The sequence below is a fragment of the Ahaetulla prasina genome, chromosome 1, assembly GCF_028640845.1.
Source record: "Ahaetulla prasina isolate Xishuangbanna chromosome 1, ASM2864084v1, whole genome shotgun sequence".
Taxonomy (NCBI): Eukaryota; Metazoa; Chordata; class Lepidosauria; order Squamata; family Colubridae; genus Ahaetulla; species Ahaetulla prasina.
This window is the reverse complement of record NC_080539.1, coordinates 58,371,527-58,392,710: the sequence shown is the minus strand read 5'-3', so window position 1 is coordinate 58,392,710 and position 21,184 is coordinate 58,371,527. Positions and strand designations below refer to the sequence as shown.

General features: G+C 36.4%; 1 protein-coding gene across 1 annotated transcript in view; it reads left to right on the top strand.

Annotated features, from left to right (window-relative positions):
• Nucleotides 1–21,184, top strand: part of USH2A (usherin) — a 587,033-nt gene that overhangs the window by 321,982 nt on the left and 243,867 nt on the right. The window contains exons 35-36 of the mRNA XM_058169610.1: nt 130–281; nt 10,741–10,903. Of these exons, the coding sequence (XP_058025593.1) occupies nt 130–281; nt 10,741–10,903 (315 nt within the window). The remainder of the gene's footprint in view (nt 1–129; nt 282–10,740; nt 10,904–21,184) is intronic.

Sequence of the window (21,184 nt, the reverse complement as noted above, 5' to 3'; positions counted from 1 at the left end):
ATATTCTGAAGTAGGTTTCACTGAGTTCAATGTGACCTACTCCCAGGTTAGTGTAACCTTTCAAATGTACCTTTATTGTGACTTAACAGTTAATATATTTCTCTTTTATTGCTATTGTTTTCAAAATAGGATTTATTACTAGTTATGGATTGTACATGAATGGAATTCTGGTGCAGAATTCCTCAAAAGTGACCTATTATATTTCTGGCCTTTCTCCTTGGAGTCTCCATGCCTTCAGAGTTCAAGCATGCACAGCAAACGGCTGTGCTTTTGGTCCACTGGTGAGTTCTTCCATTTATATTATGAGAATGCAATAAATGTCATTTGATACTGAATATTAAAGTAAATGCTGTCGATTGTCACTGGTCAGTATTAACCAGTGGTGAAATACAATTTTTTTTTTACTGCCGGTTCTGTGGATATGGCTTAGTGGGCATGGCTTGGTGGACATGGCTTGGTGAGCGTGGTAGGGAAGGATACTGAAAAATCTCCATTCTCTCCCCACTCCTGGGGGAAGGATATTGCAAAATCCCCATTCCCACCCCACTCTGGAGCCAGCCAGAGGTGGTATTTGCAGGTTCTCTGAACTACTCAAAATTTCCGCTACAAGTTCTCCAGAACCTGTCAGAATTTGCTGGATTTCACCTGTGGTAATAACCCATCTGACATTTTACAAAAATGCCATTAAAAGCTGCAATGGGTTCAAATAGTTTACTACTAAGCACGTTTTCAAACTATCATATAGATACAGTAAAGTCAGAGACATTGGGGAGGGTAGAAATGAGAGAAAAAATGTGTATAATTGAAATTAAGGGAAATTGATACATTTAAAAGACTCGACTTGGTTCAATCTGATTTATAAGGACACAATTAAAGATTTACTATTCCAGGATGAGGAAGAACTTGCTCGTTCTTCTTTGCCTGAAAAAGTAGTGTGTGAAACATTCATAGAAGATCAAACAAATTATACATCACACCTTGAAAGATGTTGTCCAAAGTGATACCTTGCTTTAAAAAGCTATGAATCTGAGTTTAAAATTAAATATTTAACGATGTAGTAAAGCAGCAAATGATGCATGATAATTTTTAATATGAGTTTCTCTTCACATTGAAAGCAAACATTTTATAATTTAAATGATATTTATATTATTCTTTAATTTTAATCATTTTACAGTTTTGCGATGCTATGCTCTTATAATGCATACTTTAACAGTGTAAAATATTATTGTAATGTATAGTATAAGTTTTTTTATTATATTTCCCCTTATTAAAAAACAGTTCAAGCACTATATTATGTTGTGTCAAAAATAACATATTCTCTGCCTTTGTGGAGCTGAATTTACTCCTCCCCAGTAAAATCTGTGACATAAAACCCCTCATTTTCCTCATCTTACTCAAAACGGGGGGGGGGGAGGAGTCAGAAGTACATATTCTAGCACTTCTGGCAAAATTTTACTTAACAAATATCTCAGTTTGTAATAACACCTTCACTGTGTGAAGAATGCCCCAGGAAAGGATATCACAATTTATTTATTTTTGATTTTGTCTAGGGTTTTCCATTTTCTTCCCAAAATTCATTACTTTAAAATGCTAGTAATATCATCCATTTGTAAAACAGAATTGTGGACTTCATTACCACTAAACATTGTAGAGCTTGAATGGGACTGATGAATATTTACTCTTAAAAGCACAAGTGGCTTTTTGCCAATTTTTTCCCTCTGTCTTCTCTCCTTCCCTCCCTCTCTTTCTGAATTATTGAGGCATTTAGGAAACAATCCACAACAATCTTGTTAAATTGTTGCTGTTTGCCTTTCTTATATTTCTTACCACATAAGCCTATTTATAATACATGAAAATAACTGTGTTGGTGGAATAACGCCCTTAAAATGTTTTCTTGTTCTGTTTTAAGTTATCCCATCCCGGTACAACATCATTATTTCTAAGATTATTTCCCGTGTGACATTGATGTAGTTTATTTGCTGCTTGCATTATCTCTTGCGAAAATACAATGCTTTCATCATAGGTCCTCCTCTTCATAATAGAGCAATTGGGCTTTAACTACCGTATATACTCGAATATAAGCCGATCCGAGTATAAGCCGAGGTCCCCAATTTTACCTCAAAAAACTGGGGTAAACTGGGGACTCAAGTATAAGCCGAGGGAGGGAAATGAGGCAGCTACCGGTCAGGGAAAGCCTCCCTCCCTCAGCCGAGAAGGCTGGCGGCTCCCCCGCCCCGCCTTCTCACTGCACCGGCAGGGCTTCCCCGCGCTAATGCAAAAGCCCGCCAAGTTTGCACCATCCGGTATAATGTGAAAAAAAGAAGAAAAAAAAAAACCTCGAGTATAAGCCGTATATACTCGAGTATAAGCCGAGGGGACGTTTTTCAGCACAAAAAACATGCTGAAAAACTCGGCTTATACTCGAGTATATACGGTAATTATTGCTATCAGCCTGAATCAATCCACTGAAGCATAAAAACACCTTGTGTAAAGTTATGTATTGTGATTGATTATGCTGGTCCAGTGCAGATTGGTAGATAGGCCTGGGAATCAGGGTCAAGAGAGAAGCAGTGACTCCAGTCAACCAATCAGCTTCTGTGCATAAGGACAAATCCTGTACCTTAACTATCTCTTAACTGATTGGTGATTATCTGTATTACTTTCCCAAAAAGAAAAAAAAACACTCTATTTACCTGACCAGTGACCCATCTTTAGTCACAAAAACTGAAATACATTTCTATTTAAGAAGCACAGACCTAAATACTACCAGGATATTAAAGCAACAGAAGCACATTTGATTTTCTAAAGTATTTCTCGCTCTCTTTACCATTTATAACTTAGCTCTCTGATTCCTTTTTAATAGAAACAAGGGCATCTCCCAACAGTAAGGTGATATTCTGCTTCCGGCTATTTTTATTGCAGATCTTTTATTTAATGTGCCAGGAGTAAAGATTTGTATCCATTGATTTGAGAATTGCTCTTGCATAATATTTTAATTTTTTTACCCAAAGAAGTGGCATGTGATTTCAGACTTAATGAAAAGCTAGGAAATTTATAATTAAGAATAGTAACTTGTATTTAAACAGAACATTACTTTTAAATCTAACTAATTTCAAAAGGCTATTTATGGAAATAATTGCTATTAAGTCTTTTTAACTAATCTAATACATCCTGACTGAAGGATTTGTTCCAAATACAAATGAGAGATAATGTAATGATATGAGAGATAATATAAAATATATTTTGAACACTATTAAGGCAAACATGGAGAAAATAAAAGCAAAACAGAATTTCTCTGAAGAAGAAAGGCAGTATCTTCACCAAATAACAGAATTTAATATCACTATTAAACAAGTTAAATACCTAAAACTGTACTTAATGAAAAACAATAAAGACTTACTTAAAAGGTAACTTGGAGACTTAATACAAGATATTGTAAGATTGAAAAAAATTAAACTTGTTCTGATAAGGTAGAATATTAACAATAAAAATGAATGTTTTACCAAGGATTAATTTTCTATTCCAAATTATTCCAATGAAAATTGAAGATAAGGTATTAAGTGGCAAAAACAAATACTAGAGATTATATACTCAAACAAAAGACCTAGAAATAAACTCAAGATTTTTCAAGATAAGGTAGACTGACATTAACAAATCTTAAATGTCTATGAGATTCTCAGTCATCCAGGTCATGGTTATCCCAAAGGTGCTTTTTCAAGAGGCAACTGGACGTTCTGGTTTTTCTTTGAAGACGTTTCACTTCTCATCCAAGAAGCTTCTTCAGCTCTGACTAGATGATGAGGAATGGAAGAAAATGTCAAGCAAATGACTTGTCTTTAGAAGTTGTGGCTGCTTCAAAGTTGTGGCTGCTTTAAAGAAGATATTGGACAATCATTTGCCTAAGCAGGGAGTTGAACTAGAAGACCTCCAAGGTCCCTTCCAACTCTGTTTTTCTATTAAAAAGATTAAACTAAGAATTGCTAGCCCTTGCTTCACTATTAGACATTAATTTTCATAAAGGTGAATGTACAAAATAATTTGATCAGGGAGAGATAGCAATTCATATAGATTCTGGGACTTAATTGTTAATAAAACAAAGAAGAAAACACTTGAACGTGGTCAAAATTGCCCCATTGGTTTCAATATTTCCAAATATGCAGCACAGTCTAAAAGAAATTACAAAAATAATGGCAGAATACTGGTTACTGACTATGTATCATCAAGTTGGTATTTATTTTTATTGACCACATAAAATAACCTTGTGTAGATGATCTACCCCCAGTTTAATCCATCAATTATTTCAATGATATACCATCATCACTATCATCCATCTTTTTGCTTATGGTCCTCTTCTCCCTTTCTTTCCATGATTCCTAGCATTATAGACTTCTTAATGTTTGTATATTCTGTTTGCAGTAGGGTAAATTTAGGACCAATTTGGCCAAGGGTTAAAGGCATCAAACTTAAAATTGGGAGACTGTGAGTTCTACTCTGACCTTTGCCATGAAAGCCAACTGATTGACTTGGGACCAGTCACACTGTCTCAGTCCAACCTAAGATTTACTATAATGGGTTCTTAATAGCACATCATCTACATAGGGAAATACAGATGCATTTCTATCTTCAACCAGTACACCTCTGATGTCACCACAAGCATCCTTTGTACTTTTATTTTAATAAATACATTAAACAACTGAGCAGGACTCTCATATTCTTGACTGCTTAATAGTTACATATTTCTTAATAATTCCACTTATTCTCACGTTCACTTTAATTCCATGATATACCATTTGGTTTATTGCAACCAAACTCCCAGTTTATATTTATATTTGTGCAAAACTTTCTGTCACTTATTCCTCTTGCTTAATCATATGATTTACTTAAATCATAATATGTGCATTGTGCAATAAACTTTCCTTCTCAATGACCACCTAAAGAGTCAGAATCCTCTCTAAAGCTGTGTTAAACTTCACAAATGTTGGTCTTCAACGTTTTTTTAAAATCAGAATTCTACCACATTTATAAATTCTGTAATTCTTGCATCCACTCTTAAGACATTTCCCTTTGTATGAAAAAACAATAATAGCATTCTTCAAAGCCCTAGGAACAGATGCTGCCTTTATGGATATGTCAAACATGTCACACAGCCCATATACAAGCAAACCACAGCCATATTTTTACTTTTCTCAAACATTCCCACCAACATCTGTAGCAGTATCATTTTTCAATATTTTCCACAGTGTTTATAACTTACTTTTCATTCCTTTTTCGCAGACACTAATATTTATTGTTTTTTTTTCAATTATACGCTTCAGCATATTATTGTCATTCCAATACAAATTTTAAATGCTCTTTCCATCTTTCTCTTATTTCAGTTTCATCCCAAATAATCCTATCATTTTTATTTTTAATTCCATTCACTCTACTGGAATTTTCTTGTTTAGGAATTCACAAAACTTTTAAAAAATCACAGTATGCCCTTTTAAATCTTAATCTTAAGATTTGCTCTCTTTGCACAGTTCCATACAGCAGTCTTAAACTCTTCCATTGCTGTAAATAAAGCCAATGTAAGAACATATAGTCTGGGTGTCATGGCTTATCACTGATGCTGATCAGATGTTCTGTCTGGGTGGAAATTTCATGGCCCCCAATTGATGTTTTCCTCTACTTTTTTCCTCCCCCCCACTCATGCCAGGAAAGCAAGCAGCAATTACTTTTCCCCACCATGACTATATTTTTTTAGGATGTTTTCCATTTTTGTGAGTAACCACCAACCAACCAACACAAAAATGTTTTCCATTTTTGTGAGTAACCATCTATTAGCAAACAGGGAAAGCATACAGCTAAAAAGGACTTTAAAGATAATTTGATCTAAGCACCTGTTTGGTATAGGAGATATTAATAATAGTGGTGATGAAAATTTTCACCCATCTATTAGTAAATTAGTGGGAGGTGGGGGAAAACTGTAGTAATAGTTATAAATTATATTATATATATATAATATATATATATATATATGTTTTCTGAGGTTTTCGCGGGTGTTTGTATGTAGGTCTTTGGTTATTCGGGTTTTCTCCCGCGTAAAATTGGAAGTATCTTGGCGATGTTTCGACGAAGTCTCATTCGTCATCTTCAGGCTTCAGCTTCGTGCTTCTGCAGCAATTGCTCCCAGAAGCACGAAGCTGAAGCCTGAAGATGACGAATGAGACTTCGTCGAAACGTCGCCAAGACACTTGGTGACAGGATAAACTGGCAAATTTTTGTCGATTCATTCCAGTCCTGCTCAGAAAGATTAAGTTAGAAAAATGTGGTTTGGACAGTATCACCAACAGATGGATTCGGAACTGGGTGACAAACTGCACACAACATGTAACTCTTAATGGAACTGCATCTACATGGAGGGAAGTGAGCACTGGGATACCCCAAGGCTCTGTTTTAGGACCAGTACTCTTCAATATTTTCATAAATGATCTAGATGAGGTAATAGAAGGGGAACTCATCAAATTTGCAGATGACACCAAGCTAGCAGAAATAGGCAGCACTTCAAAACGTAGCTCAAGATCCAAAAGGATCTCGACAGACTTGAACACTGAGGCTTATCTAACAAAATGAAATTCAGTGGTGACAAAAATAAGGTTTTACACTTAGGCAAGAAAAATCAAATATACTTGTTTAGAATTACTGGTACCTGGCTCAATAACAGCAACTTCAAGAATGCTCTAGGAGTCCTAATAGACAACCATTTAAACATGAACCAGCAATGTGTGGTAGCTGCCAAAGAAAGCCTATGCAGTTGTAGGTTGCATCAACAGAGAGATAGCATCAAGATCACAAGAAGTATAGTACCATTCTCTACTACACCTGTGAGGCCACTCTTGGAATAGTGTGTTCAGTTCTGGTTGCCATGATAGAAGAAAGATGTTAAGGTCCTAGAAAGTGCAGAGAAGATAACAAAAATGATAAAGGTTTGGAGGCTAAACTATACAATGGCTGGCTACGGGAATTAGGAGTGTTTAGTCTAACGAAGAGAAGGCTTAGGGTGACATGATAACTGTCTTCCAGTACTTGAGAGAATATCATAGAGAAGTAAGGGTCAACTTATTCTCCAAAGCACCTGAGGGCAGGACAAGAAGCAATGGGTGGAAGCTCATTAAAGAGAGATCCAGCCTGGAATTAAAAAGAAATTTACTGGCAGTGAAAACAATTAATCAGTGGAATGGCTTGCCTCCTGAAGTTGTGGCTGCTCCATAGCGGCAGGTTTTCAAGAAAAGATTAAATAACCATTTGTCCAGGATGCTTTAAGATGGTCGGCTGTCGTTTGAAGATCATTTGACGGCCGTCTCCAGAAGAGCTTTTTACCAGGATCGCTTGGTTCGCCAGTTGCGCCCTTCCTTGACCGGGATGCCTTATGCACTGTCACTCATGCTCTTGTCACCTCTCGCTTGGATTATTGCAATGCTCTCTACATGGGGCTCCCCTTGAAGTGCACTCGGAGGCTTCAGTTAGTTCAGAATGCAGCTGCGCGGTTGATAGAGGGAGCCACACGTGGCTTTCATGTAACACCGCTCCTGCGCAGGCTGCACTGGCTGCCTATGGTCTATCGGGTGCACTTTAAGGTTCTGGTTACTACCTTTAAAGCACTCCATGGCTTAGGGCCTGGGTACTTACAGGACCGCCTGCTGTTACCTTATGCCTCCCACCGACCTGTACGCTCGCACAGAGAGGGACTTCTCAGGGTGCCGTCTGCCAAGCAATGTCGGCTGGCGGCCCCCAGGGGAAGATCCTTCTCTGTGGGGGCTCCTACCCTTTGGAACGAACTCCCCCCTAGTTTGCGTCAATTGCCTGACCTTCGGACCTTCCGCCGCGAACTGAAAATGCATTTATTTATTCAAGCGGGACTGGCTTAAACTTTTTTAATTCTTAATTCTTAATTTTAAATATTAATTTTAACTGGGGTTGTAATTTATATGAATTTTAAGGGTTTTTAAGTTTAAACATTTTAATTTCTTGGCCAATTATTGAATAAGTTTTTTAATTCTCTGTTTTAACTGTACATTGTTTTTGTTTTATACTGGCTGTACACCGCCCTGAGTCCTTCGGGAGAAGGGCGGTATAAAAATCTTATTATTATTATTATTATTATTATTATTATTATTATTATTATTATTAATAATAATAATAATAATAATAATAATAATAATAATAATAATAATAATAATAATAATAATAATAATAATAATAATAATAATAATATCTCTTGACTTGGACAGGAGATTGGATTAGAAGACCTTCGAGGTCCCTTCCAGCCCTATGATTCTATTCTGTTCTGTTCTTAGCCATAGCCTAAGTTATCAGATTCATTCCTACATGTGCAAGTTGCAGAAATCTGTGCTAATGGTGGGGAGAGTACTGGACCTCATCTTCCATAAAGCAAACAGGGAAAGCTAATTTGATATTTAGAAGCAAGCTATTCTTCCCCATTCCAGTATTTATGTTTGAATATAAGGTATTGCTTTTTTTATGAATGAAGCTGTAAGGCCCCTGTTATTTTCCTAGGCAGACAAATAAATCATTTGAGGATGGACATAGAAGTCTGTAATGATTGTACAGAATATTCTTTCAGATCTATTGGAACTGTAATTCTGAAGTTACAGTGTATGCATCCTTGGTGAACACCTTAATTAATATAGGAAATCAAATGTTTCCAGGATGATTAGCAAGAATAACTGGACTGGAGCCCAAAAGTAAGGCAGACCCAGGACTTTAAACCAGGGCAAATAATCAGCAGAACTTACAAACAAAATGAAGACATCTCAGAAAACTATGGTTATAAAAGATGTCTAGCAGCTGTTTCTTGTCAGAATCACTGTTATGGACCTCTGCATAGATAGTATTCTGCAGTGGTTATATGGAAAGACTCTACAGAAGTGAGACAACAGTAGCTGGCTATTGACCTGAAAACTAATGGAAGTAGATGCACACAGATGTTTTTATATCAGAGGATGGGACTCTTTTTTTAATGTTCAATAGGAAATAATGGCAACAAATGATATTAATGATAAGTGATATTATTAATATTCATTCCACTTCCATACTCCAGAAGTGCACACAAAGAAAATATTGTAATAGGTTTCCAGTCCATCTCACCCTGTCCCAGAGTAATTTTATTATTTGGATAGTTTTAGTTTGTTTGTTTGTGATCAAAGGTAAGTGTAATATCTTTCTTAGCAATGTATTTGGATATAGAAATTTACATTAGATATAGCAAAGAGAGTAGAAGAAAACATACATATGTTGTGGCCTCTTGGCTACCAGCTCCTTCAGGTGCCAAATCAGATGAGGAAGCGGAGTGGGAGTCGAGGCCAGCATCAAGGCAATTGGACAGCTCCAAGGGGGAAGAAGGAATGGAGCTGTCAGAGATAGAGACAGAGGTGGAGCCTGGGCTGTCCATCAGCTCCCAGATGGAGAGGCAACAGCCCCCAGGTCAGAAGGGGGCTGATGAGGAAGAGGAGGAACATCTGGGTACAGTGCCTGACACTGTTGTGACCTAGGCCCAAGTAGTTATTACCAGACACAATCAGTCCTAAACAAATATATTTTATTAGAACAGCTGAGAATGAAGTAATTAAATTTAATTAGTCCAAATTAAATCCAAAACAAAGTCCTTCATAAAAAGTCCTTCAGTCTTATCACAAACCTTTGTCTTCTTTGACACCCTGCTAAAGGCTTTTCTTGGTAAGAACCCCACGAAGTTCAGAAACAGGAGACAAGAAACAATTGTAGCAATGTTGCTTTCCTACAAAGAACCCAAGACCCATTGCTGCTCTTTTAAGCCTTATGGGAGGGGCCAATCATCTCCTGGCCTTACTCCTGAGTCATCCTTTTTGCTTTAGCTGCTCTTGCCTTCTGGCAGCTCTTTGCATGAGTGCACTAGGAACAGGCTCCTCCTGATCCTCTGTCTCTCTACTGTCCGTCTCTGGAGGCTCCAGAGTCTGTGCATCACTCCCAGATGGCCCTGGCCCCATCTCTGCCTCCGATGCAGAGTCCTCGTCCGGGCCTTTCCCTGACTCCAGGACTGACCCATTGTCCTACCCAGCCTCCTCACTGTGCAAATGTGCAGAAGGCAGAGAAGAGGAGAGGAGTGGAGTGGGAAGCGATAGGGTGGGCCTCGGGATGGAAGAGCCACCGCTGCTAGCTAAGCCCCAAGCTAGCTCTGGGGATAAAAGGTAAGCGGGGGAGACAAATAGGTGTGGCAGACAACTATTTATCTCTCTGTCAGTCAGCCACTAATATTCTGAACTTCTGAATCCTGTCGGGAATGTTATCGGAATTCTTTCTTGGAATCTGCAGTGCTGAGAGTCGGGCACGCCTTCTGAGTGTGTGTGTGTGTGTGTGTGTGTGTGTGTGTGCGTGTGTGTCTGCTGCTGGATAAGAGTGAGTGGACCTTCCAGGACTTTCTTTTTGAGTGTGGGTAGACAGAGAGAGACTCCTGGTGTGTTGGGGCCATTTCAGAGGGAAAGAGAAGGAGCTTTCCACAGGCACTTAAAGACTTTGTTAGTCTGCTGTGAGAGAGAGAGAGACTCTTTGCCGGGGCTGCTGGCACTCCTAATAAAGGGAATGTTTAGTTAAAAACAGCATGTTTGTTGTGTTTGGGAGCCGGGTCAGAACAACATGATAGGTAAAGCACTGGTAGATTTCAACACAATATTCTTTTTCTTCTCTGTTTTATGAAATACCCAGGTAAAAGTTCATACAACTGAAGATGTACCCAAAGGAAACATTGAACTGTTTGTTATTAATGGTGGAGCCAAAGAAGTTAAAGTGAAATGGTTTCCTCTGAATGAACCCAATGGGCAAATAACGTATGCTGTTCTTTTCACTGGGATCTTTTATGCTGACGAAGGTATTTCCATTTTGATCCATTACTGGAGAGCTGAAGTTTTACTTGCTCCTTGAGATGTTTACAGAATAAGTGTTTTATTAAAACATGAATCTGATATTGCTTCAATCTACAGCACAGAAACACAAAAGCAACAGAATTGCTTTAAAGTAAAAAAACTGAAAACAATGATTTTGATGGAAGTTGAAAATATGATGTTTGGCCTTCAGCAATGATTCATAAATGTTGGTTCAGACTTACAAGTATATCATCACCAATCTACCTGGGGAGGAATCTAGTGGAATTGTTTAGTAATCAGAATGTACCTCTATGTTGCATTATATCCGTCCATAGAAAAAAGAGCTTAACTTAGTCATGACTAAATCAAATTGACTATAATGGACTTACTCAAATTATATCTGTGTCTCTATTATATCTATTTATTTAATTTAATTTTTAAGGCCACCTGACCCATTAACAATTCTGGGCAACTTACAATTATATCAAAGTAATGTGCTCTTATATCATCCTATATAATTTATAATGAATAAATTAATTTCTCCATAAAGGAGATTTCCATTTAACTCTAAAGTTTGCTATTTAGATTAATTGTTTTGCACTGGTGTTTTTATGGAGCTCACCATCTTCTGCCATTATTTTTGTTGTTGTTGTTGTTGTTGTTGTTGCAAAGTATTAACAGTAAGATATTACATCTGGCATTTTCAGGGGTTTTTTTCTTTTAGATTACTTTGGTTAAATTATTTGACAAATTTGTGAATCATTTTTTTAAAATATTGTTTTTATTTTACCTCTGTAACAAACAGGGAGAAAAGCTCTTTGGACATCATGTAGGATAGGGATGTCAATCTCACAGCTCGCGGGGCAGATACATCACCTGCTGGTCACCCCCACCCTGTTTTAGCGAAGGGGGAAAAAGTTGTAATATGTCACATGATGACGTGACGATGTGAATATGACACCCCTGATGTCGGACATCATGACTGGATTTAGTAGATCTGATCTGTTCCAGATTAAACAAAAATTATTTCTTCTTTAGCCACTGTTATTTTACTGAGTAATCTCAGTAAATTCAGTAAATTCTGAGTAATTTCAGAATAAACATTTCCTTACAGATTATTGGATTGGGACTTGCCGTTATTTGTTTCCCCCCCCCCCCTAAAATTACCCCTAACCCTAAGATTTTTTTTCTTTTTTGGTCACCAGAAACTATACTGGCCAACTAACCACTATATTTTATCCTTGTCAGTACTTCAAAAAAATAGTTGGGAGGAGGGGAGATGGCAGCCCCAATGAAAAATAGTGAAGAATATTTGGAAAAAGAATAAGTACAAAATAGTTGATTTCATGAAAATAAATCTGTTTTTCGAGGGGGGGGGATCTTGTTTTTAAAAAAAATATTGTTCCTTTTTTATAAAGTGAAGGTTTTGATAATTCTGCTGTAAAACACTTGTAGGATTATAAGATGACGGAATGATGAGGGTGGCTGGGTAGAGAACCAACATTTTGGTAGGGCTTATGACAGCTAAGTCATTTCCACCAAGGGAGCAGATGAATAATTCAGAAGTTATATTCCCCTTTGTGTTTAATTTTGCATTGTTTTTTTTTCCTCTGGGAAAAAAAAAACCCTCTTTCTTTCTAAGTCATGTCATTCCTGGTTGTCATCCCATCTCTCAGACCATCAAAACTATATTAAATGTTGCAAAGCTGTGTGGCAAGAGAACTTTCAAAAGTCAGAACCCATTTGCAGAGCAGCCCTTGTAGAAAATGTATTCTGTTCTCGGCAGAATTTTCCTTCAGTTCTTTCCACTGAGAAGTTTACTGATTTCTCCCAGTGGAATCTGCTGGAATTTATCGGTTCATGGTTGGCAGTCACAGATTAAGGTAAATGTCGATCCGTAATGACCTTCTACATGTTAGTATTGCAGTAAAGCTGGGCTTTTATGTCAAAGATATCGGAGAGGGAGCTATTACACATGACAGGGGTGATCAAGGGACTCCAGACCAAGGCAAGCATTATTAAATATTGACTAGTTCTGTGATTTATGTAGAGCTGGAGGAAAAAAGTGACTTTTTAACCATTATATATTCTTCAGCAACGAAAACCAGCCATTTATCTCCTGCTGGTAATAAAGCACACAGTGCCTGCATATTTTAGTGTAGAGGCTGTGGTGGGGGGGCACATGGGCTTATAAATGAGATGGGCTCTTTCCTGATAACATTTCGGTTGGTTAATTGCCAAAAGCAAAACAAGTCCATTGGAAGCAGAGACAAGTTTTCACTTGGGAAGCTTGTCTGTTGCTTCAGGTCTGTGAGGAAAAGGGGGGGGGGAACCTATTTGAGAAATGGACTCCAGGAAAAATGTTTTCATTCCCCTCAACCTCCCATGATGGAATCTTTGCTTGGCAATGCTAAATAAATAAATAAAAGTCATTTTAATGCAGTGTCCCTTACAAGTTCTAAATCAGGGGTCTCCAACCTTGGTTCCTTTAAGACTTGTGGACTTCAACTCCCAGAGTTCCTCAGCCAGCTTTGCTGGCTGAGGGACTCTGGGAGATGAAGTCCACAAGTTTTAAAGGGACCAAGGTTGGAGACCCCTGTTCTAAATAGCTATTGTGGCTGACATTTATGCAGGATGTTGGGGGGGGTAGTTAATTTTTATGCAGGAAAGAAATTGAACATTAATTCAGCAAACTTACTTATAACACCATCTCCTCTGTAGAATTTACACAGAGCTTACTGAATTGTCTGGTAGTTAATTGGACGTTTTCTTTACATAATGAACAACTGTATTTCATCCATAGCTGCACTATCTGGTGAAAAGGTAGCACCTAAATGTTTAAGTTAAGTCGCACTGAAACTTAATTTGTACAAAAATAAAATAAAATATTCAAATAAAAAATACGGCTTTTCCCATTCAGGTTAGCTGCCTCCTAGTGGGAATTCAAAGCTGCTAATGTAGAAAACTAAACAACAAAACAAGCTTCAGACATTAGGCTTGAAAATTAAGACTGAACAGATTACAGAAAATTATACAACATTGTGACAGGCTGTTGTTGTTGTTGTTCATGTTCAAGACTTAACTTGAAAAGTTTCAGTTGTTTTGATCTGGCATTCAGAAAAATTTGTTTAGAGACTGACTGAGTGATGCAATCACTGAAACACCAAATCAGGCTCCAGAACCAGGTATTGTAAAGGGAAAAGAGCATATGAGATATTCTTGCAATCCTCAAGCATTTATATTTTCATAATATTTTCTTGTTCCATGACATCATGTCAGTTTAACTTGACTTTTGAAGATCGAAAATAACAAGAAAAACCAGGAGAGACAACTAATTCTTAATTATACACCTCATTTTGGTTTGTGAATTATATCCACCAGAAAAATAAGTTGTAGATTTCAAAAAGGACAAATATTTCAACATGTAATGTTTGAATTAATCAAAAGTCTGTGTATTTAATCTTTGAAAAGAAATTACAAGAGCATCTGTACAATTCATCTGTACATTTCGTTTCAAATGGTTGATACTATTCCAATATGTTGGGGCTTTAAATATTTGATTGTTGTATAATGTTTTTTATGGATATGAGAAAATTATGCCATTTCTGGTGGGATTAATGCTCGGTTTATTTAATTTCTGAGGTGGTTAAGACATTTTTCTGCCTTTTAAAACTTTCTTCATAGATGCATATTATTCAAAATGCAGAAGGAAATAAATATTAAAAAGCCATGAAATAAATAAAAGAAACATTTTCGTATACCTTCAAAATAATCTTAAATCCTGGTGATGTTTCTTCTTGGTAAATTTTTCAGAAGTAGCTTGCTATTTCCTTGGTTAGTTTTCAACCATTGTTTTATTGTCTTACCTTTTGGTGCTTTGGAAAATAGTTTGAACAAGCAATAAGCAATAGTTAATAGTAGTGCCACTGAAGAAAATGTTTGAAATGTAGAAATATATATTCTTATACATTCAACAAATTAGTCTGTTATAGCTATACCAGATGGATTCGTAACTGGCTGACCAACGGCACTCAACGTGTAGTCCTCAACGGAACTACATCCACATGGAGGGAAGTATGCAGTGGAGTACCCCAAGGCTCTGTTTTAGGCCCAGTACTCTTCAACATCTTCATCAATGACTTGGACGAGGGGATAGATGGGGAACTCATCAAATTTGCAGATGACACCAAGCTGGCAGGAATAACCAACACTCCAGAAGATAGGCTCAAGTTACAGAAAGATCTTGACAGACTTGAACATTGGGCGCTATCTAACAAAATGAAATTCAACAGTGAAAAAAGTAAGGTTCTACATTTAGGCCAAAAAAACAAAATGCACCGGTACCGTATATGTGGTACCTTGCTCAATAGTAGTACCTGTGAGAGGGATCTTGGAGTCCTAGTGGATAACCATTTAGATATGAGCCAGCAGTGTGCAGCAGCTGTTAAAAAAGCCAACACAGTTCTGGGCTGCATAAACAGAGGGATAGAATCAAGATCACGTGAAGTGTTAGTACCACTTTATAATACCTTGGTAAGGCCACACTTGGAATATTGCATCCAGTTTTGGTCGCCACGATGTAAAAAGATGTTGAGACTCTAGAAAGAGTGCAGAGAAGAGCAACAAAGATGATTAGGGGACTGGAGGATAAAACATATGAAGAACGGTTGCAGGAACTGGGTATGTCTAGTTTAATAAAAAGAAGGACTAGGGGAGACATGATAGCTGTGTTCCAATATCTCAGGGGCTGCCACAAAGAAGAAGGAGTCGGGCTGTTCTCCAAACCACCTGAGGGTAGAACAAGAAGCAATGGGTGGAAACTGATCAAAGAAAGAAGCAACTTAGAACTAAGGAGAAATTTCCTGACAGTTAGAACAATTAATAAGTGGAACGACTTGCCTTCAGAAGTTGTGAATGCTCCAACACTGGAAATTTTTAAGAAAATGTTGGATAACCATCTGACTGAGATGGTGTAGGGTTTCCTGCCTGGGCAGGGGGTTGGACTAGAAGGCCTCCAAGGTCCCTTCCAACTCTGTTGTTATGTTATGTTAAGATTGCAAAATACAATCTTTGTAAAATGTGGCTAATCCAAGACTTTTTGAAACAATAGAACTGTTGCCACTTTTTCATAGTGGGGGAGAGAAATGTGCTTCTTTTCTGATCAAACAAGTGAAGCACAAGAGTTGCTAAGGGAGGAGACAGTGTTGTGTCAATTGGCTCAGATTTTTGCTAGACTAAATCACTTATAATTTCAGATGGGAGTTGCATATATGAATAATGGCCAATTAAAAAGTCCCTCCCTGCATCTTGAAGATACAGTATATTGAGAATGGTTGAAGCAAAATTTATGTGTCATTATGCTTTGTATGAAATACATACTTTATGCATAATAATATTTTTTGTTTCAAGACATATTACCAAATATTAATATCAACCATACTATTGATTTACTCTATGAATAGTGACATTTAATTTGATCTTATATAGTTTTTTCCTGAATGTTTATTCAAAATGGTATTACAAAATGATGCTCCCAGGAGTAGTAAGGAATTTGTATAAATATAATTAGCAGTAAGATGGATAATGTACATAAATCTTTTTTTAAGTAGTTGTCTTTGAAAGTGATGTTCATACTAGCATCTGGATATTAAGCCTATCCAAGAAATTTGCATGCAAAACTGAGTTGAAAAAATTACTTTTTTATTTCTATGACTGTATGCGTAAATGAGAGTGCTCCCTATTATTAGATTCATAAAATAAATATTAAAATAAGGCTACAGTTTTAAGGCTATTGTTTCTTGCTCAGAAAGTTTTTCAGAAAAAAAAGCTTATTATGGGGCATTGATATAGATTTTTATGCTGTGGTAAAAAAAAATATTATTTAATCTAGACATATAGTTTACTTAGACTTCAAATAAGGTAGACAAACAGAATTAACAGCTAAATGACTGATTTGGCGATGCTGACTCTTAAGTCACTAAACTATACTGGACAACATTTTTATTCAAAAGCATGTAATATATGAAATCACTTTCATGTTCAACTGGTAAAGCCAGGATCATATTGAATAACAAATACAGACATCCATTTTTTGTACGTCATTCTGACTGTAGTGAATTTTATCAGCATTTATTAAATGACTTATTAAATATTGTAGAGTTTAATTTGTTCAATATACTAAAAACACCAAAACAAAATGGTCTGTGATTGAATGGACTAACTGATACCAATTCATTGTTGCTCAGAAAAGAGTTTATTTTGTTATTATAAAATCAATTGCATCCCACTTTTTATATTCTGGAGTCACTGCCTACAGTTGGAATCAATGAAAGTGCAAGTGACAACAATCAACCGAGATATTTGATTATGGATTTAAGGACTTTTTCCTTTGTTTTGCTCAACTAATCGTTTTTCCTGCAGTGTCCCTGGAGAAGTGAACATTTTTATTTACAATAATTCTGAACACCAGTCAAATACACAAAAGGGGGAGAGGATAGAAAGCCCATAGTTGATTATTTTGGGAACTTTTTATTATATGGAAAGATATACTAACTAATGCAATTTTTTCAGGTGAATAAAGAAATTATATTAATGGGCTTGTTTAATATAAGTAATAATGGTTGTAATAGAGTTTTTGTACTTTATGTATCTGAATCATTGTTACTAAAAGTTAGTAAAGATATTTTATGTGAAATATTTAAAACATTATTAAGAAGGATTTACAGAGGCCAAATGGATCAGCTTCACTGCCTTCTGTAGGCTTAGCTCCACCTTCGTTCTTGCAGAAGCAGAATAAATCATTTTAATTTTCTTAATGAAATATTTTGCATGCTAGGAAATGTGTGCCTGCCCTCTGTGCAAGTTTGCAAGTCTTCTAAAGTTTACTGAAGTCTTAAAGTTATGTGGATTATACTGTTTCAACATACAAATTAAACACAATCTGATGTGAATATATTGAAAAGAGAACGGTATGCTTAAATTAATAGACTGGACTGTAAGTAATTCCATAAAGTTTTTGGTGGTAAATGTTGATCCAGAATATTAAGTAAGTTGTTCTTACTTAATCGCTAGACATTTATCAGATCCATGTAGTTTTTGGAAATCATTTTAGTTCTCATTTGTGTCAAAGAAGAACAGAGACAAAATTTAATGTTATTAATGTGTTCTGTTTGTTCAGTTAAAAGATACAATTTTACTTTCTTTACCTCATAACTCTGAGAAACAATTACCGTATATACTCGAATATAAGCCGATCCGAGTATAAGCCGAGGTCCCCAATTTTACCCCAAAAACTGGGGTAAACTGGGGACTCGAGTATAAGCCGAGGGTGGGAAATGAGGCACCTACCGGTTGGGGAAACCCTCCCTCCCTCAGCTGAGAAGGCTGGCGGCTCCCCGCCCGCCTCTCACTGCACCGCAGGGCTTCCCAGCGCCGTCCGGTAAAATGTGAAAAAGAAAAAAAACACTCGAGTATAAGCCGATATACTCGAGTATAAGCGAGGGCTTAAAAAAACAACTCGAGTATAAGCCGTATAGACCCGAGTATAAGCCGAGGGGACGTTTTTCAGCACAAAAAACGTGCTGAAAAACTCGGCTTATACTCGAGTATATACGGTACATTCCTGCAGCTAGTCAAGTATTTGGCTAAGCAGCTGGCTAAAGAATCAGGATTTGTGAGGCATTTATTTTTGTTTCAAAAAGGAATGAAGAAGAAGCATTGACAATTGAGTTCATGAAGCTAGAGCATTTATAATGAACATAACTAGTATCTTCTGTTAAGACCTCAGTAGTTAACTCACTTTAAAAATACTGTATTGCAATAGATAATTTTAGAACATAGAATTTTGAGACTGATCTAATAATAATATCTAACTCATACTCTTATTCAAAACAGGCAAAAACATAGAATTGTAATTGAAAGAGGTGACAATCAATCTAAGTCCCTGATGTATTGGAAAACTAAATTGAATCATCCATTGAAAATAATTTATTTCATTATATAAGCAAATTTAATTTTATTTATGAAATTTGTATACTGCTTTTTCTCCAGTATCTTAAAACACCTTTCATTTATCTTTTATAACAACCCTGTATATAGAAGGTTGAGTGATTTTATTTATTGATTTCAATGTAAAAAGCCATGCATATCAACATCATGATTCTGGATAGAAAACAGCAATTAAAACATAAAATAGCAATAAACTAACCATAACCCCCACCTCCCTACAAAAATAATTATTAGCTAAAATAGAAACCCTCAATATAATCATCCCACAAGCTCTGTCATATATTCTGGCCAATAGCATAATGAGCTCTTCAAAGGCATATAAAAGCTTCCAGGACTGGGACTAATCTAATTTCTATGTGGGTAATGCTCCAAAAAGCGGACATTAGAAAGAAAATGCTGTCTACCTAGCTTTTGCCAGCTTTTTAACAAATGGGACCAAGACATGGCTCTCCTGCTAGATATGATGGGACCGGTTGACACAATTGGAGCCCAAATGGCTCCTTAGTTCTTAATGCTACCAACCTGCCTTCCATTGAGGACCTGTATACTGCACGAATCAAGAAGAGGGCCGTGAAAATATTTACAGATCCCTCACATCCAGGACATAAACTGTTTCAACTCTTACCCTCAAAATGACGCTATAGAGCACTGCACACCAGAACAACTAGACACAAGAACAGTTTTTTCCCGAAAGCCATCACTCTGCTAAACAAATAATTCCCTCAACACTGTCAAACTATTTACTAAATCTGCACTACTATTAATCTTCTCATCGTTCCCATCACCAATCTCTTTCCACTTATGACTGTATGACTGTAACTTTGTTGCTGGCAATCCTTATGATTTATATTGATATATTGACCATCATTTGTGTTGTAAATGTTGTACCTTGATGAACGTATCTTTTCTTTTATGTACACTGAGAGAATATGCACCAAGACAAATTCCTTGTGTGTCCAATCACACTTGGCCAATAAAAAATTCTATTCTATTCTATTCTATTCTATTCTATGTAGAGTAAAGAAAATTGGGAGGTAAAAATAGTAATTGAATGAGGTAAAAACAGTAATTAAAATCAGGGATGTTGTAAAAGAAAAAGGGATTATGTCAGTACAATCAGTAGATATTTATTTATTTACTTTATCTGTTTTATTTATTTATTGATTTAACTTTGTTTTATTTATTTACTGTTTGTTTGTTTGTTTATGGGAAATCACTCATAGCAAAAAGGAGTGGCGGATTAGAAGACAGGTATTCTATATTCTTTAGCTGAGAAGAGAAAGAATGAGAAACTGTGTAAAATGTTAAAGATTCTGATCAGAGGTGGCTTCATTAATTACTAAATAATATAACAAGAGAACTGACTGGAACTTCCATTTTCTAATGCTGAGTCTGGATTTTAGGAAATGAATAGCCAATAGTCTCTGAAGAGCCCTACCCAGCTCTGATGTCATTGGCTTCTCACATTAGTTATTTTAACAGGGACTTCAATCAATGCACTGCTATTGTTTTTCTTACATTTTGCTAATTGGAAATATTTAAAGTCAGACTGCTTTTATAGTTTTATGAGCTACCCTGAGAAAAGTTGGTTTTGAAAGATGTCATGGAAATCACACAAATAGAAGGACTATAATAGTAGGATCATATCATCCTGAATGGGAAGAAAGAGCTGTCAGCATGGATTCATCATTAAATGAGGGAGTTGAGCAGCCAATAAGTTTTAGTAAATAAATAATTGTATGATAATGGAATAGGAAAATTAATGCTATTTAAAATTAATGTCCACTTTCAACAACCACAATCTTCCTAGATACTTCAGGAAAGTTCACAAAAACTCTCAGGTATGGCAAGAAGCATCACTCCACATAATTAGAGACATTATATGGGTATTCTGCATTATCAGCATGTTTTGGATTGGCAAAACTACTTTAAGTCAAAAGATTACATCACTTCTATCTTAAGTGGATAACAGAGATTAATTTTGCTATGAAATTAATGGAAGTTCCCTCATGCCCTGACAATGTCAAAGAAGTCCTAAGCTCTGCCTAGCAACTACAACTACAGTACAACCATTCCTTGTCAATCACACTTTACCTCCTTCATCCTAAAATGTTACCTTTACTTCATTCTCAGACTACTTACAATATCAGTAGTTAGACTGGTACAAAAGAAGCATTCCTCCCACTTATTTCAGCACCATTAAAATATAGTGATTGACACCAAGTTTCCCCTAGGCTTCTAACAAGAAGAAAACAGTATCATTTGCAAAAGATAACACC